The following is a 17,913-nucleotide window of genomic DNA, read 5'->3' as shown; positions in this document are numbered from 1 at the left end:
TTACTGGTTTCTTGCCCTTATGCGGACTAATAATTGATGCTATCTGCTCTTTTGTTAAATCTTTCCTCTTGCCCATTGTGGTAAAAAAAGCAAAGAAACAATCGGCGTTGTGGCAATAAATAGGGACAATGTCGGGGGTAAAACTCATAAATCTTCATTCACAAAATTTACGCGGGCAACTGGTGAACGTTTTGATTGCTGACTGACTCGTCCTCGAGACTCCCTTCGTTGCCAGACTTAAAATGCTTGCCTCGGCCGGCTGGCGTGGAGGGGCGTGAGACACCTCAGCAAAGATCACTTCCCGTTGTCCACCTTGCACATAATACAATGGCGAGGATTGTAGATAGTAGTTTATTAATTTCTTTGATATGCTAGGCAGTAAATTAGAGTACCGGTAGTTGTGTACTATTTATCATGAATTAGGTAGGTTTTTTCCTTGTTTTGAACTGATTTTGTGTTTTGGGGGTCTTTTGGACTCTGGGGAACTGTATCCTATTTTTTCCCATATGTTTTTCCATTCTGTACAAAAATTCACCTAATTTTTTTTTTTTTTTTTTTACATAACCCATTGGTATCTCGACGGATACCTGTATTCACATATTTTTATATTTATTTGTTTATTTTATTATTTTTTATTATTGTTTATTTTTGTTTTTAATATTTTTATTTATTTATTTATTTTTTCCAGGAAACTCCGTATCAAATGATTTGGCCCATGACTGGATGCAAAAGAACGAATTTGTGATAGTGTCGGTGTGGGTTGGGCAAGGCCATGACAATCGGACTGTCAACATCAACACAGATGAAACTGAGCTTACAGTATCCCTGCCAGATGGCCGAAAGTTTTCCACTCAACTATTTGAAACTGTGTTGCCAGAAGCAACTTCTATGTCATACAAAGGAGCTCGATGCATTGTTAAACTTCTGAAGAGCGACCCAAATATCCATTGGCCACATTTAGAGGTAAAGTTTTAACTTAATACAAAGGTAAATTAATGAATTGAAGAGATATATATGTCCATCTGTTAAGACTTCTCAGTTCAATATTTATTATCATGATAAATTAATATTTATTTAATTTTCCTGTAGCCTGCCAAAAAGCCCACTCCAGAGAAAATAATATCAACCAAAGCTAAGAGTTCTTCCCTGTCACCGGGCAAAACCCCAGAGAAGAAACCTGCCGAGGTGGACAACAAAGTGGATAACAATACTGTGTGTGTGTCCAATGTTAAGATAGATTATATGGAAAGAGATGCAGAGAGTCTCATAGTGGTGTTCCTCTACATAAAAAATATAAACAAGGAGACGTCTTTTGTCACTTTCACAGAAGATTCTATATCGGCGAGCTTTTCAACGAGGTACGTGCTGACATGGGGTTCATTGTTTACACGGGGTACACTGTATTGTACTTTTGTGTTGACAAATTATCATGGAATTTGTATCTTTTTCACTCCCAGTATATACTAATGTTGAAACAGTTAATTGTGTAAGTATTAGATTTTTTAACCGAGGGTAATAAAGGTACAGATTAAGGTGGTGTAAATCATTCTTCTCGTGTGAACCATTAATATATACAGGTTGACAACCCTTTATCCGAAATTCCGAAAACCGAAAAGCTCTGAAAACTGTAAGATTTTTTTTTTTTTTTTTCTTCCAAACGGGGATTAGCCCACCCGGGCATAGATCACTGAACCACATCGAGGCCTGGGGGGCGAAAATGTACTAGTAATAATAATTATAATAATAATAATAATAATAATAATAATAATAATAATTATTCATAGTAAATAAAAATTTTAATAAAAATACACCAAAATAAAATAATAATGATATCAATAATAATAATAATAATAATAAAATATGATAATAAAATTAATAATAATAATATTAATAATAACAATAATATTGTAATAAAATAATAATAATAAAGAAATACAAGAATGAAAAAAAGATAAAAAGTGAGTAACACAACCTAGACTTATGAATTATTATTACCTGTATTATTATTATCATTTTTATTATATTCCCCCCAGTCCCCGATGTGGGTCAGTGATCTATACCCGGGTGGGCTAATACTGTACACCTTTAAAAAAAAACAACCATTCTGAAAACCGAAAAATTCCGAAATGCCTCTGGCCCCAAGGATTTCGGATAAGGGATTGTCAACCTGTACCATACATAAGATTAATTCATCCCTGTATTAGGTACTGCTGTCACAGTGTACGGGAGGGGGGGTTCTAGCTCTGTGTTCCTCTTGGGAGAGTGTTGCTGATGTTATTAGTCTCCCCTTCTAACATAATGCATGACACACACACACACCACGCCACAGTGATGTTTCAATTGCTCCATTTTGTTGAAGTTACTTTGGCTTCTGCTGTGAAGATTTGGCTGCTTCCTTCATACAACTTATCATTTTATCACTACAATATCACCACACTTTTTTTTCACTTCTGTTCACCAATACTCATGACTTTATTCCCTCTGATTGTCTGCCCTTTCTTTTCTCCAATATCCTTCATCTTCTATTTTGCACAAAACAAGGACATCTAAGTTCCTTTCACTCATCACCTTATCACTCTTTTTGTCTTAATTCTTAATATATACTGTACATAAATTTTCAGAAGCATTTGTTTGTTTTAAGTAACTGAATACAAGAAAATAGGGATGCTCGCCCCTCTTCCCCAGACTACAGAAGGTGCATTAAACCAGCTCCCATACCCCAAACTATTCAGTTGTGTTTTAGAATGTTAAACTTCCCATCCAATTGTGTGAATAGTACTGCATGGTTTCTGTAATTTACATTATCATTTTAATGTGCTGTATGTTTTTTACAGTGATGGTCGGTTTCTTCAACAATATTCAGGCAGTACAGAAGATACTGTGTTTGAATGGGACTTAACTCTCAAAGACAAGGTTGTGCTAGAAGACTGTAAATTCAAAGTCAATCCAAATAACATAGAAATTAAGTTAAAGAAGCAAAACAATAAAAAATGGGGTGCTCTAACTGCTGTCACACCAGACTCTGGTAAGAATTTATCTCATATTATTTTTGGTGTTTTTGGTTGCTGAAAGTATATTTTATTAACTCAGTAAAGTAATAAGTGTCTTTCATGGTTAATGCTTGTGGATATCATAGTACATTACTGTATAGATCTTCCTCTTGTTACATAATTTTTTCAGTTAACATAATAATTAGTGGAAAAATTATTTGTGCAAGTAAATTTCCTAATAAGAAAAATTTTCAAATGCCAATGTCATGCCTCATGCACATGGAGAATTGTTTTGTACTTTAACATATCTAACACTTCTATTTTTTGTTTTAATGGTTGCATCTCTCTTTGTCTCAGCTGCAAGCAATAAAGTGGCAAAAAATATGTGGATGGCAGCCAGTAAGACAGAAACTCCAACTCTGTCCAACATTCCTCCAGCTCCACCTATTCCACCATCTATGGAGAACAAGGTACTGTACTCTACCATGTATACCAGCACTGTATAGAGATCCACAAAACTGATTGATTATGATATGATTCCTTGTGTCAATTAATGTCTGTATGTTTCATTCTGTTTATTTAAGGTTATATGAGAACTGTGTAGATGTGGTCCCATTCTCACCATTATAATGAGGGTCTCTGTAGATGTGGTCCCATTCTCACCATTATAATGAGGGTCTCTGTAGATGTGGTCCCATTCTCACCATTATACTGAGGGTCTCTGTAAATGTGGTCCCATTCTCACCATTATAATGAGGGTCTCTAAATGTGGTCCCATTCTCACCATTATAATGAGGGTCTGGTTCACCATCATCATCCTAATTTTATGTATTTTGCACTTTGCACAATGTTGTACATGTAATAATATTGAATATACATATTTTGTATACAGCTCCTCCCCGACTTACGACCTACTCGACTTATGACCACCCACACTTACGACCTACTCGACTTACGTCCACCCGCACTTACGACCTGCCTCAGTTGTAAAAAAATTTGGTCAAATTATGTATTTTTGAGTCCCACAGTCAGTACACAAGACAAAATTTTTGTTTGTAATTCACTTTAAAATGGCTGGCAAGCTTATTTTTTCCCCCGCTTGTATGGACCTGAGCAATTTTTATTTCCAGCGCGTATGAACTGCAAGGTTTACAAATTAATTAAGTTCAGTGGGACAATTCACACGGGACACACGTGGGTGTTGCTTACCTCACACCTGTACTTCCAAACCACAAGATGAAAAAGTACACCAAGAATTTTAGAATTCTTCATATGGCAATGTTAAATGTTCGTTTAAATGTTTGCACTCATTTAAAAACCATACACACACACACACACACACACACACACACACGTACACACACACACACACACACACTACTCTTTTGTATTGTTTTCATGTCATTGTAGTTATTTTGTTGCATTATATGGAGTGTACCTGTATATGGAAAAATATGTTCGATAAATTAAGAAATATGAAGAGAGAGAGAGAGAGAGTGTGTGTGTGTGTGTGTGTGTGCGCGTGTGCGTGTGTGTGTGTGTGGACTAGGCAGGTTGCCAAGTGAGATGTCCCTGTAGCTACATCCACCTACCTCAACTACCAGGTGAAGCTGTGTTTCTGTTATTTTTCAACTGGTAATTTCTAGTAGATGTATTTAATCTTGATGTTTTTTACTTTGTTACAGGCACACACAATTATTCATACAGAATGTGCAAAAAAAAAAAATTAAAAGAAATGTTTATCATAAGGTCAAAAACATAAAATACAGTAAACATTTCTTACATGGGAGATCGGAGTAGTGTTGGAGATCTGAGCCATATGTAGTGAAACTATTGCCAACTGGCAATGTGATATTTTTGTCTTATATTTTATTTATTAGTATAATTTTTATTTATTCCTCACATTTACTAATACTACAGTATACACGTGACTCTGGTCCCTAATAGCCTTGGATAATGAAGAGTACTGTACTGTATATATATAAAAATATGTGGCAAAAGTTGCCAGCTGGAAACTCATCTCTCCCACCTCCCTATTTACACTAATTCATATGGGGAAAATTGCCCCGATATTTGCAAATTTGTTATTCACAATGAAGTTTAGGAACACATCCTCGTGATAACCGGGGTATTCCTACTGTAGTTTGTGGTGTGGTTTTGGTCCTTCAGCCCTAGTTTCTTTTTTCCCATTGGAATTACAGACGCTCCCCGGTTTACGGAAAGGTTCCGTTCCTGGATCCAATGTGTAAACCAAAAATGACTGTAATGTACCCTGTACTGATTCACAAGTGGCATCTCACAAGGGGATCCACTCAGCCACCTTACTCATAATCCTCCACAAATAGTGTTATGCCATACTAGTTACCTTCCATAATAACAGAAACTCGTGCACAACTGAAAATTTTTTTTATAATAGGACTTCTGGGAGTCATTCTGTATCCTCGAATTTCTGTAAACCGAGTTTTGTGTAACCCGGGGAGCGTCAGTACTGTAAGTGCCCCGATTACCAGACACCTCAGTAACGACATGAATCTTAGAAAATATTATTTAAAAAAAAAAAAGTCTTGATATCTTGCACGATATTGTTATTGTTGTGAAGCGACACAGCGGGGACCACATATTTTTGCCAGCCAAGTCCACATCACAACAATACAGATTAACGAAGGATTGGAACCTATTCCCTTTTACTCATTGTTAAATCAACCTACAATTCTACCGTAGCTTATGAGAAATACAGTAGTTATAATGTGAGTTTTATCAGGGCTGTGGAGTCGAAGACAAAACCTTCGACTCCGACTCCGACTCCTCAAATTTTTATGCTTCCGACTCCGACTCCTTGGCCTATTTGTAACAACTATTTCTACCATCCTAATTGTAATTTGTATGTTGTAACCTGCATAGGTAAAAAGTAAAACACCGTGGCTATACTGCTACAGCTTTATTAATGATCTGGACGATATTTAAGAACTACAAAAAGATGATAGGCTTGACTTTCAAAGTTTCAATCAAAAGAAAAATAAATTTATTAAGAATTCAAGATATTAACTAGAAAACACCATTTACATGTATATCTAAAAGTTCGATCTCAGCATATGAATTTTGTTTAAGCTCATAATCTGATGTGGATCTAAATGATGATCCTACAATTCCTTTTAAAGTAAAGTTATATATTTATGTACATTAAAGAAATGAATACCTTATTAAGGAAAATGGATAAACCTTACATGATTAAGTTATTAAATTAAATTTGCCTTAATCTCACCAAAAACAGGTTGTAGCTAATTGTTTTGTAGCTGAGAGCCTCTGTGCAGTTTTCAACGAAACAAAATTTGATATAATTCAAAATTTCAAATGGTAAAGAAGAGACTATCGTCCAAAATTATAGTGCTATACTGTGCCTGCTACAATAAATTCATAATAATGCTTATAAAATGGAAATAAATTCTTTTAATAATTTAAGAAAATTAGTGGGATCAGTGGAATCACTGCAATGAATATGCCTGAGTTCATATATTTGTTCTTAGGAACAGAATAGCTTCAGTCGGAGTCGGAGTCTGGACAATTTTACCGACTCCGACTCCACAAGCCGAAATTTCCTCCGACTCCTCGACTCCGACTCCGAATCCACAGCCCTGAGTTTTATGGTCCGTAATGCTGTACACATTTGCAAGCAACTCTATTGTGTGTGGGATTATATAATTAGTTGTAACAGTTTACAGTATATGTAAGGATTACTTTTTATCCACAGAAACCAATGTGCCTGGTTTCACCTGTCAGTAAAGGAATGAGAGGCGGCCCTTCCTCCTCTTCGTCATCAATGTGTGATGGGGGAAGTGTTGTTCCTCGTGGAACTACTGGTTTAGACAACATAGGCAACACCTGCTTCATGAATAGTGTTCTCCAGTGCCTAGTCAACACTCAAGAACTCAGGGAATATTTCTTAGGTATGTCTTAATGTTCTCTGTGTTCTAACCCTTTAGATGCCTACTTTTTTATCAAGACAACACCTTTAATTTTTTTGTATACCATTAAAATTTCTTAAGAATTATATCTGAGAGAAGGTGTGAACAACATATGGGAGAATGGGGTAATGAAAATAGAATTATTTTGGGACTCCTCATTTTTTGCTCCAGAAATGACTCTAGCCCTAGAAGCAAACCTTTTTCTTTATACAGTATTGTGTAACTAAAATATACTATTCTTTTACACTCAACTTTAGGTGAATTTTGATGAAATATTTTTTTGCCATGTCATTTGATTTCAGTTAAAACAAACAAAAAAGTATTCACTCGTTTTATATTTGTACTATGGTGTAAGAAAAATATAGGGAGAACAAATTAATTGTCCACATTTCAATATTCACTCTGCTGTCAACTTGTAACAAAACATCTTTAATGTCGTGTACTATTATCATGATGTATCTGTATTTATATAACATTGAAACCAAAGTAAAGATGAGGAGCAATAGAAAAATGCATCACAGCGTGGGTGGTGAAGGTCATTGATGTATAGTAACAATTATGGAATCTGTTATCAACCAGGCAGGAGAGGGAGTGTCGAGGAGCAAACTGGCACATTTTATGAGAGACAAACACCACGTTCATTATTACGGTACACTTACCCCAAAAAAACGTATGTTTATGGTGAGTGAACACATTATTACACTATTTATTCAACTAGTTAAGTACAACTTTTAACATCATCCAGGCATCAGCTGGTGAGGGAGCAGAAGAAAGGTTATCATCTTGCACTCAGACCAACTGTATCTACATTATTGAAAGGAGTAAAATGGAGATGGTTGCTCATGTCTACCATCTCAATTTATCAACTATTTTCTTTCACCATTTACAGTACAGCTACATCATAATAATGCTCATTTTTAAATGCTTTAGCAATGACCACATGCAGTAAGAAAGTTTTTTTGTTTCTGTGGCCTGCCACCACCCCACACACACCATACACACACACACACACACACACACACCATACACACACACACACACCATACACACACACACACACACACACACACACACACACACATACACACACACACACCACATATACACACACACACACACACACATATACACACACACACACACACACACACACACACACACACACACACACACACACACACACACACACACACACTTTTACTTGCAGATTTTTACTCACGGCATTTTATCTAAAATGTAAATAAAAAAAATAATAATAATTTGCCACATATTACATGAGGAGATGCTGAACAGTGGTGGAGGCAAGTCAAGAAGAGACTGACAACTTGAACCTATCAAGCAGGTGATGGGTTAAAGTTACTGGCACTATGACAGGATAGAGGGGAGGGTAGTTAGTGACCAGACAAGCTCGCCCATCATGCCATTCACAGCAACAACATTACTGTATCGGCAATCTCTTGTCATGTCTGGGGATGATGACTTGGCTTGACCTGGTTGGAGAAACATGCAGGATATAGACCAGATAAACAGCAACTTGGCACTGTTGCCACTGCTGGGCAGCACCGTACAGTACACTATTGGGACTGGCCCATACTATATCATTATGAGATGTACATAAACTCTATAATAAAACAGGACAGAATGAGGTATTAATAGTTTTCTTAAGAGGAAATATTATGGTGTTTAATTTACATAGGTTCATACTGCCTGTCCACTACCTATACTCTACATTAAATATTGTATAGGTTCGTACTACAGAGTCTTAATATGTGGCTGGTTTGTATTGAAAATGCTGTAGTACTTAATGAAATATATTAATAATGCTCTAATGAAATGTGCTTATGGGAAATACTTGGGTGTTTTACCTGGTATGGCTATACCCACCACCAGCTATACCTACATGGGCTACTGTAAGCTGGTGTGGCTATACCTACATGGGCTACTGTAAGCTGGTGTGTCTATACCTACATGGGCTACTGTAAGCTGGTGTGGCTATACCTACATGGGCTACTGTAAGCTGGTGTGGCTATACCTACATGGGCTACTGTAAGCTGGTGTGGCTATACCTACATGGGCTACTGTAAGCTGGTGTGTCTATACCTACATGGGCTACTGTAAGCTGGTGTGGCTATACCTACATGGGCTACTGTCAAAGATGAACAAACGTTTCATCTTACATTATGGGTTTGTATTGAAAATAATGGTTTACCAAATGATGTAATAGTTCTTTGAGTAATATTAATGTGCTTAACAGTTTAGCACTTGAATAACATTAGCGTGTTGTTTGACGCTTCGTCCGGTAAACATTGTCAGCCGCCACCTGGAGTCTGGCCAATAGTGTCATTGAGAGAGTTTACAATATTTATATTTTATTTGGCTGCAGTTGAACAGCATGTCCAAAGGGTTAATATATTTCTTCAAGTTGATTTGTTTGTGTTGGTGTTGTATGTAAAATTGTAACAGTACAGTAGTATCTTGTATGACAGTATAGTTACAGTTAATGCCAAGTCAGTTTTGTATGTTGAGGTAAAAAACTTCTTTTTTTTTGTATTAAGATGTGTTTCATGTTATGAGAACAGAAAGACCAGTTTACTACATTACTTGTTTATACATGATGTTAAGTTAAGGTTCATAAGTTTGGCAAACAATGGTGCTACTTTACAGTTTTGATACACTTCAGAAGGGTAATTGCTTAGTAAATAATACAGTACAGTATTTGCCACTAACTAATTGGCTCTCTTGTACTTTCAGATTTTAATTTCCAGCAGGACATTAACAAGGACAACCCTCTGGGCATGGGGGGTAAGTTAGCTGTATCCTTTGCCATTCTCATGAAGCTGCTGTGGTCTGTCACTATATCCTCCCATGCACCTACAAAGCTCAAGTCTATGATGTCCATGAAGGCTAACCAGTTTTCTGGTTTTGCCCAACATGATGCTCAAGAATTTATGGTGGAGCTCCTGGATGGTTTACATGAGGTAAGTTAGTTAGTTGTCCTGCACTAGTCATATGCAAATGAGAAAGTGTAGAGAATTTGCTGATTAGTTGATTTGCATAATTTGGTAAGTAACTTTATTATGAAACACATTAATGCATTATGCAGTATATATGCATAAGACTTAATGATCAGTAGAAACTTGTGAAGTTCAGAAATAATTCATTACAATTATCCAGGTTATTTAATATGAGAAGGGTTAGCATTCATGACAGGCTATACTGTACTATAGTATTTAGGTGAAAAATGACTTGTGTATACACTCTGCTATTGCACGTGGCTAATTTTTATAATCGTCAGGATTTGAATCGCATCAAGAGGAAACCATACATGGCAGAGCCTCCTGATCTTGATGGCTGGCCAGACAAGAAGGCAGCAGATGAATCGTGGAAACTACACAAGATGCGGAACGACTCGATAATTGACGACCTCTTTAAAGGCCAGTTCAAGTCTACCCTAACATGCCACGAGTGTAACAAAGTATCTGTCAAATTTGACGAGTTCTGCTGTCTCTCCGTACCTATACCAAAAGACCAAAAGGTAGGTTGTACAGTATTGGGTGTTTGGGACTTGGCTAATTCTGGTTCTTGGAAGAGAGCCTTTATTTAAAGTTGATGATGTCTGTTTGGTGTCTCAAAAAATCCATCCTTCCATTTATTTCCACGAAAAGGAATGTTTGCCAACAATTTTCCCCTATAGAGATCAACTAATAAATAATTTTTAAAAATACTGTATCTTAATGGTACATTCACAAAAGTGATTCTGATGATGAGTTGTTTGTAGACACAAAAATGTGGGATAAGGACTCCTGGAGCTTAAGAACAAATTGATGTAGACCATCATGTTGGTGTTGGTGTAAATATACTATACTGTAGTCAAAGGAAAACTCCTGAATGGGGGATAAGACACTTTCCCTGTAATGCTTAAGTAGGTCAAATGAACTCATTAGATCCAGTTGTAGAATTGTAATATAAAATTCCAGGAGAAATTGCAAATCCATGACTGGACATATTATTTATTTGTCTCATCACTGGTGGGTTAAGAGGGTAGTGGGTGTAGAGGGTGGATGGTGGTGGGTGGAGAGGGTGGAGAGTGAAGAAGGTGGTGGGTGAAGAGGATCAGCTGTATCATGATTGATGTAACAGTTGAACAAGGTATTTGTTTATGGAGCAGAGGGTATCAAGACAACTGCCCCCATAGGACAATTGCCCCCTTGGACAGTTGCCCCCCATTGTCCAACCTGACCTGACTTACTGCGTTCATTTTAACCTACCAGTTTAGGGATTATCCTTACCTGACTTACTTTGGTAAAACCTGGCAGTTTGGGGAGTAACAATGACCAGTTTGAGTTCAGTGCTTGAACTGTTCACAGTGCATCTATAATTCTCCAGGTATATTATTATTTTTCGTATCACCTTATCATGGAGTTCGTCCAAAGTGAACGTGGTAAAACGAAGCTTATTTATGATGGCTACATCTATGTGAAGCAGAAAGAACTGGTAAAGGGTGTTATATTTTATGAATGTGAGAAATGTCGGCATAGAAACTGTAAAGCCAAAGTTAAAGTTTGTGGAAATGAAGTAGTTGGCCATGTAAATGACCACAGAAGTAGTCTGTCAGGTAGGAAATCAAAAGGAAAGCTATTAACACCCAAGAGACCGCACAGCAAATTATTACCCAAACAGTTCAGACCATATCAGAAGGTGCCTCAACACAACTACCACCTGTAAGACATATTCGATGTGCAATAAGACGCTACAAACAAGCTGTTGATGTCCTTCATCTCCCATTCCATCAAACCTCACTGACTTGGTCATTCCATCTGAGTATAAGATGACGGCTGATGGTGAAGATTTTCTGTTGTATGATAGTGAACCGAGTGATTAGCATACGCTTGTGTTTTCCACAGCCAAAAACCTGAGGCTACTTGAGAATTCAAGTGATTGGTTTGTTGATGGAACATTTAAAGTTGTACCTGAACTGTTTTACCAACTGTACACTATTCATTCAAAAAGAGTAATTCCTTGTGTTTATGCTCTGCTATCAAACACCGAGCAACATATCAAGATCTTTTCCATCAATTCCTCGCCGTCAACCCTACAGTATGCTCAATCCAAAGACCTTTCTCATCGACTATGAACAAGCTGCCAGGAGTGCCATTGAAGAGGTCTTCCCCAACGCAACAGTCAAGGGATGTTTCTCCCACTTATTGCAAAACATATATCGCAAGGTGCAATCTGAGGGATTGCAAGGAAAATATGACTGATCCACCATTTTTCACTTAACCACAATTTTTATCAATATTTTTCTATTTATGGAATTGGAGTGTTGTATGCGTTGTGCTACAAACATAGCAGTTTACACCCAGGTAATGGGGGGCAGTTGTCCTAGAACCGAAGCAGATAAATATGAAGGTTATTGTGTTTAAGAACAGGAAGGGTTAGAATCACATTGACAGTAGTTCTTTGATACTAATTTACAACTGTGCATCCGAGTGATAATCCCCCAATTTTTACCATTGGTTTCCATTCTTGTATGGGTTGTCTGGCCTGGTGAACAGCTAAACTGCACTAATTGTGGCTTCTTATTGTTTTATGCTCCAAACTTTCATGCCAATATTTTATTAATATACAGTATTGTACTGTACTATAATAATGTTTTGTGTCTGTCTGCAGGTAATTCAGGTGATTTTTTTTTGGAAAGATCCTTACCAAAAACCTAAGAAATTTTTCATTCGCGTGCCTGCTAATGCTGCAATTGAAGAGCTGAAGCAAGAACTGTATGAACGAACTGGTGTTCAAGCATCTTTAATACAGGTACAGTAGTATTGTATTTTGAGGGATGGTCTGCGAGAGTTTGTACTATTGTTAATACATTATATCCTTGTTAATTCGACAAAGGGGGACTCTGGGTCACTTGAATTTTTGAAGGATCAGAATTAATTAAGTTTGGAATATTTTTACATTCTTCGACAATTTCCGAATTTTGGGGTTTCATTTTCTGTTAAATTTTTGCGCCTTGCCTTGGCTGCCACATAAAAAAATCTATTTATAATTAGTGTACAAACATAAATAGTTTTTAAATATGCATACAGTAATAAATCAATGTGACACTGCAAGGAGAGCTGACAAAACGAGGGGTTAGGTGAGAGGTTTGGCGATAAGGCAGGGAGTGTGGTGACGTGACAGGGCACTTAAACAGTTCACATGCTAACAGCACACGTAAACCATTGTCTTCTAACACATTAATTTCTTATTTCTATTTTAAAATTAATTGATACATAATGGCTCGATTTGGCTACTTTTGCACTTAGACAATTGATCAGTGATTATATCAGGGCATATGGAGATGCATTATACACGGCAGTAATATTGATTAAGTTTTGATAAATATGCTCCAATACTATTTACTAAGTGCTCAAGACAGATCCCTCTTGAGCAGTGACAGCAGAGGTGCATGAGTACTGGCAACAATGTTTGGGAAAGCAGGAACGATCAGCTGTTACCTCTATAAACATGAGATTGGACTGTTACTATACTATTGCACAATAGCTCATCTGGAATTGAGTGGCATTTTTGGGGGAAAATTAATTATTTTTTGATAATGTTTTATCAACCCGACACCAAATGAAACCTAAATTAAATGGGAATTATGGTGAAATAGCATTCTGTCATTAAAACAGCAACGCGGGCTGATGAACAAGAGAGGTAGTGAGTTGTCCTCTCCCTCCTCCTCCTCTGCCACCTCTCACTGGCTTTGCACTGAAATGTAGTTTTGTACAGTATCTTAATATAATTCATATTATATGCCTATAATTCATTCATCTTAATTGATTTCATAATATATTCCGCCAAAAATAATCGACTTTTCAGAACTACACGGTTATTTCAGATTCATTCCGAATTGAAATCGTTTAATTTATTTTATAGAAAACATACGAATGAAGCCAAAATCTGAGTTATAACTATCTGAGTTAACGACGGTACAGTGTACAGGTATTGTCTGTTTGAGGGATAATATATGCATGTTTGAGTGTCTTAACCCTTCAATGATTTAACCATTTGAGGACAATTGTTTAACCCTTAGAGGAGGAGGATGTAACCCTTCAGTACTCAAAGGGTTAATGTAGGTATTGTGTGTTGAGGGATAATCTGTGTGTGTTTGAGTGTGTTAATGTAGGTATTGTGTGTTGAGGGATAATCTGTGTGTGTTTGAGTGTGTTAATGTAGGTATTGTATGTTGAGGGATAATCTGTGTTATACCTGGTAATAGTAAATGAAGTTTGGGTAAAGATTTTAAAATTTTGTTATGGGGTGGTTGTTGACATGCCATGTTATTAGATATATGGTTTGTGAGAAAGTTGACAGTACTGTACAGTATAATATGACCTTCTGTGATAACGAGTACACAGATGGTTAGAAAAGCAAATTTTAACTCGAGATGAAAAAGTTTCACTTGTATTGATTGTGTTCTCATCCACAGGTGTTTGAAAAGTATAAAACAAAAATCCACAAAATATTCACCAAGGGATCAACACTTTCATCAGTTGTCCCCAGTGATACTCTTATGGCCTTTGAAGTTTACAACCCACAGCAGGTACGTAGGTGATTTAAAGCATAGAGAGAGTAATGTTTCACGATAAGTAATTTAAACTTCTGTCAATATTTAAAGTATTTATTTACTACTAGCTTTACTTTTAACTTACTTGCTAGAACTTTGGGTGAACCTACTACAAGGACAGTACATCTGTCTCTTGATACTTTTGTGTGAGCTTTACATACACGTTCAAACTATCTTACTTATTTTTTGAAATTTGGTTTCCTTGGCAATTAAAAATAGTCTTTTAACTAACCATTTAATACAAAAGGTGGCACACATGGTTGTGGTGATTTAAGTCGTATTGCTCCATAGATGACCTTGGTAACCGATGACCGATTAAAACTAATTTTATTAGGTTATTATAAATCTTAAGTGTAAAAATGGAAAACTAATGTCATAAGGCTCCTTGCTTTTTTTATTATTATTATTTATTTATTTTTTATTTATTTATTTTTATTTTTTGTATAAGAAATGAAAAATGTTCTTGGTCATTACTTTCCTTCTTATGCTGTTGAGTATCACTAACCTAATTACTCATTTTAAGTTCCTTGGTCATTCTCACTCATTACATCTTCATTCCACTTTGTCATTCCTCCACAGTGTCCACACATATCCCCCCTCATGTCTGTTATTTACTCTATATTTATGTACCTTGTTCAGCTGCCTCGACAACATATACAGTAATATCTCCGTTAGCCGGAATCCCTCAAACCCGGAACTCTCCAATAGCCGGAATTGAAATTTGCTCTGAAAATCATTCCCAAAGCTGGAATTAAAAAAAATCCGGCTTTGGGAACAAATTTTCCGAGGTAGAAAATCGAGAGCATTTTCTGAAAATGTCTTGAATAAAGACGAAAGCTAAAGTATTTTGGGGAGGAACCAGACCTGACTCAATGTCAGGTGGAGGTAGGGTGGGGGATTAGTGGTCTCATATTACTGACAATCAGATGGAATGTCAGGTCACCCTTTCTTGGGGAGGGGATTAGTGTCTCATGACCTGAGGATGCCTTGAATAAACATAAAACCTAAAGTATATTTAGGGAGATTGTGATAAGTATAAGTGAGCTAAGTTGTATCCCTTCAACATGACATTACATACCATTTTAAAATATGAAGTGAGAAAGCAGAAGGTGTGGGTGATTAGAGAGATGGAGTGGAAAGGAGTGGTAACATGCACCAGTGTTGCCAAGTGATAAGCTCCTCAACAGCTGATCTTTTAATTCGCCTCCATGCAGTCACACAACAAGACCCTCACTGGATGCTTGTTGTCTTAATTCCTGTGTGTGTGTGGGGGAGGTTGGTGTGTTGATGGAAGCAAACCTTTTTGGGGGTAAGGTCGCACGCGCGCACACACACAACTCCGGCAAGGGAATTAAGACCCATCTGCATGTGTGTGACTGCATGGTAGTGAGTTAAATATCAGCTGTTAAGGAGCACTTGGCAACACTCCTTTCCACTCCATCTTTCTTATTATCCACACCTTTCTGCTCTCTCACTCCATATGTTAAAATGTTATGTAATGTAATGTTGAAGGGATACAACTTTGCTCATTTACACTTATATCTGTACTTACCACAATCTCTCTAAAAATACTTTAGGTTTTGTGTTTATTCAAGACATTTTCAGGTCATGAGACCCACTAATCCCCTCCCCAAGAAAGGGCGACCTGACATTGCATCAGGTTAGGTCAGTTACACGAGACCCACTAATCCCCCACAGCTGTAACACACAGCATCATTCACGCCCATATCCTCTAGATTTATAATTTTTAAATATATTTATTTAGCCCAACTTTTAGATCAACTATTTTGGATTATTATAGTAAAGAAATTGAAGTTTCTAACTTAATTAGAACTGTATTTATGGATTCCAGTAGTTTAGACTCGAGGAAAACATCTCCAGCACCCAGAAATGTTCTGGGGAAGTGGGCTAGTGTCTGTCTGTGCAAGAGGTCTAGTTTAGACACTCACAAACTTTTCCCAGTAACCGGAAAAGGTTCTGGGGATAAGGAATTTTTCCCGGTTTGAGCGAGTCGTCTTGTTACCCGGAAATCTCTCATCCCCAGAAGTGCTCTGCACCAATTGTTCCGGCTAATGGGGATATCACGTACAGTATGTCTGATAGCCCTGGACTAAGCACCTCAAAAGGAGCCTCTAAGAAGAAAGCTGTCAAGTCAATAGGCAAATACAAGAGCTTAAACTTCCAAGATAATGTTTAAATTTTGATTGGGGCAGAGAACAGAAAAGGATTTTTGTTTTTTAATTTCTTCTTCTTCTCCCTCTTTACCTCAGGAGATAGCAACCTTTATATTTCATATGAACGGGTTCCGTTCCTGAGGACGTTCTTAAGTCGGATTTGTACTTAAATCAGAACACATGCTATGTGCATACCATACTTACAGAACAATGTTTAACATCTCACTATATCAAAGCCTAAGTCCTTATATACATAAAAGATCACTTCATTTAAGACAAAAGAAGAAATAGAATGACAAAATACAGTACGTGAAAGTAAAAAATAATTCATAAGGTAAATAAAATAATGTAAATTTCAAGTTTAACCCGGTTTGTATGTCGGGGACCCCCTGTAATTCGTTAGGACTAGAGCCTCTACTGTTCCCAATTATGGGGGCTTACAATAATTTTGTTACAAACATCTTTCTACTTTTTATATACTGTATTTTCTTCTGGAATACTTCATCAGAACTATTTAAAAAAAAATAGAGGTGCATGGATTCGTAGTTATTTTTAAAGCTTGATACTTTTGTTTGAATTTATTTAGTAGTAGAATAATAATCTTTATGTAAATAAGAGATAAATATTGAATACCAGAGAAAATTCAACATTTAATTTTGGTTGACAGGTGGGTGAGTCAGTGGTAGAAGTGGCAGTGGTGCAGCGGATGATGATCCCAAGTCCTCCAACCCGCTGTGCCTACTGCTCCAGAAATGCTGCTTCGGGAACTAAGTTGCGTCGTTGTACCAAGTGTTTCCGTGCGGGATACTGCCACCGAGCCTGTCAAAAAAATCACTGGCCCAGCCACAAGGTAAGTGTCGTCACCTGCTCGTTTGCATAAGAATGGATGGATGGCTTGTGAACTTGAAGCAGGAAATTTCTTTATTGCAAATTTTTTCTCATGTGGAAAGCAAACTGTTAACAGTCCTGTCCAACATGTTATCGGACTCCTTGACACATTTCGAGCTAAAAATAAGGAAAAGTTCTCAGACTTAACTTGAATCTGTTCAAATAACACAGCATATCCACCCACTGTGTTAACATCTTAATGTTACCAATGATTTTACCACTTTTTACTCGAGTTAGCTAAGTGAACCTCACATCTACATTGCTAAATACCTATCACATGCACT

At 36.9% G+C, this 17,913-nt stretch overlaps 1 protein-coding gene across 4 annotated transcripts in view; it reads left to right on the top strand.

Moving 5' to 3' along the window:
* Positions 1 to 17,913, top strand: part of LOC121861194 (ubiquitin carboxyl-terminal hydrolase 19-like) — a 38,707-nt gene that overhangs the window by 12,643 nt on the left and 8,151 nt on the right. For all 4 annotated transcript variants that reach the window (XM_042358783.1, XM_042358787.1, XM_042358784.1 and 1 more), the window contains 10 exons: positions 689 to 963; positions 1,090 to 1,358; positions 2,835 to 3,025; positions 3,348 to 3,460; positions 6,739 to 6,934; positions 9,704 to 9,930; positions 10,248 to 10,487; positions 12,623 to 12,763; positions 14,430 to 14,543; positions 17,409 to 17,591. In XM_042358783.1, coding sequence (XP_042214717.1) covers positions 689 to 963; positions 1,090 to 1,358; positions 2,835 to 3,025; positions 3,348 to 3,460; positions 6,739 to 6,934; positions 9,704 to 9,930; positions 10,248 to 10,487; positions 12,623 to 12,763; positions 14,430 to 14,543; positions 17,409 to 17,591 — 1,949 coding nt within the window. The remainder of the gene's footprint in view (positions 1 to 688; positions 964 to 1,089; positions 1,359 to 2,834; positions 3,026 to 3,347; positions 3,461 to 6,738; positions 6,935 to 9,703; positions 9,931 to 10,247; positions 10,488 to 12,622; positions 12,764 to 14,429; positions 14,544 to 17,408; positions 17,592 to 17,913) is intronic.

This window comes from Homarus americanus, unplaced genomic scaffold (genome assembly GCF_018991925.1).
Source record: "Homarus americanus isolate GMGI-L3 unplaced genomic scaffold, GMGI_Hamer_2.0 scaffold21314, whole genome shotgun sequence".
NCBI classification, from domain to species: Eukaryota; Metazoa; Arthropoda; class Malacostraca; order Decapoda; family Nephropidae; genus Homarus; species Homarus americanus.
This window is presented reverse-complemented; position numbering and strand designations above follow the sequence as displayed.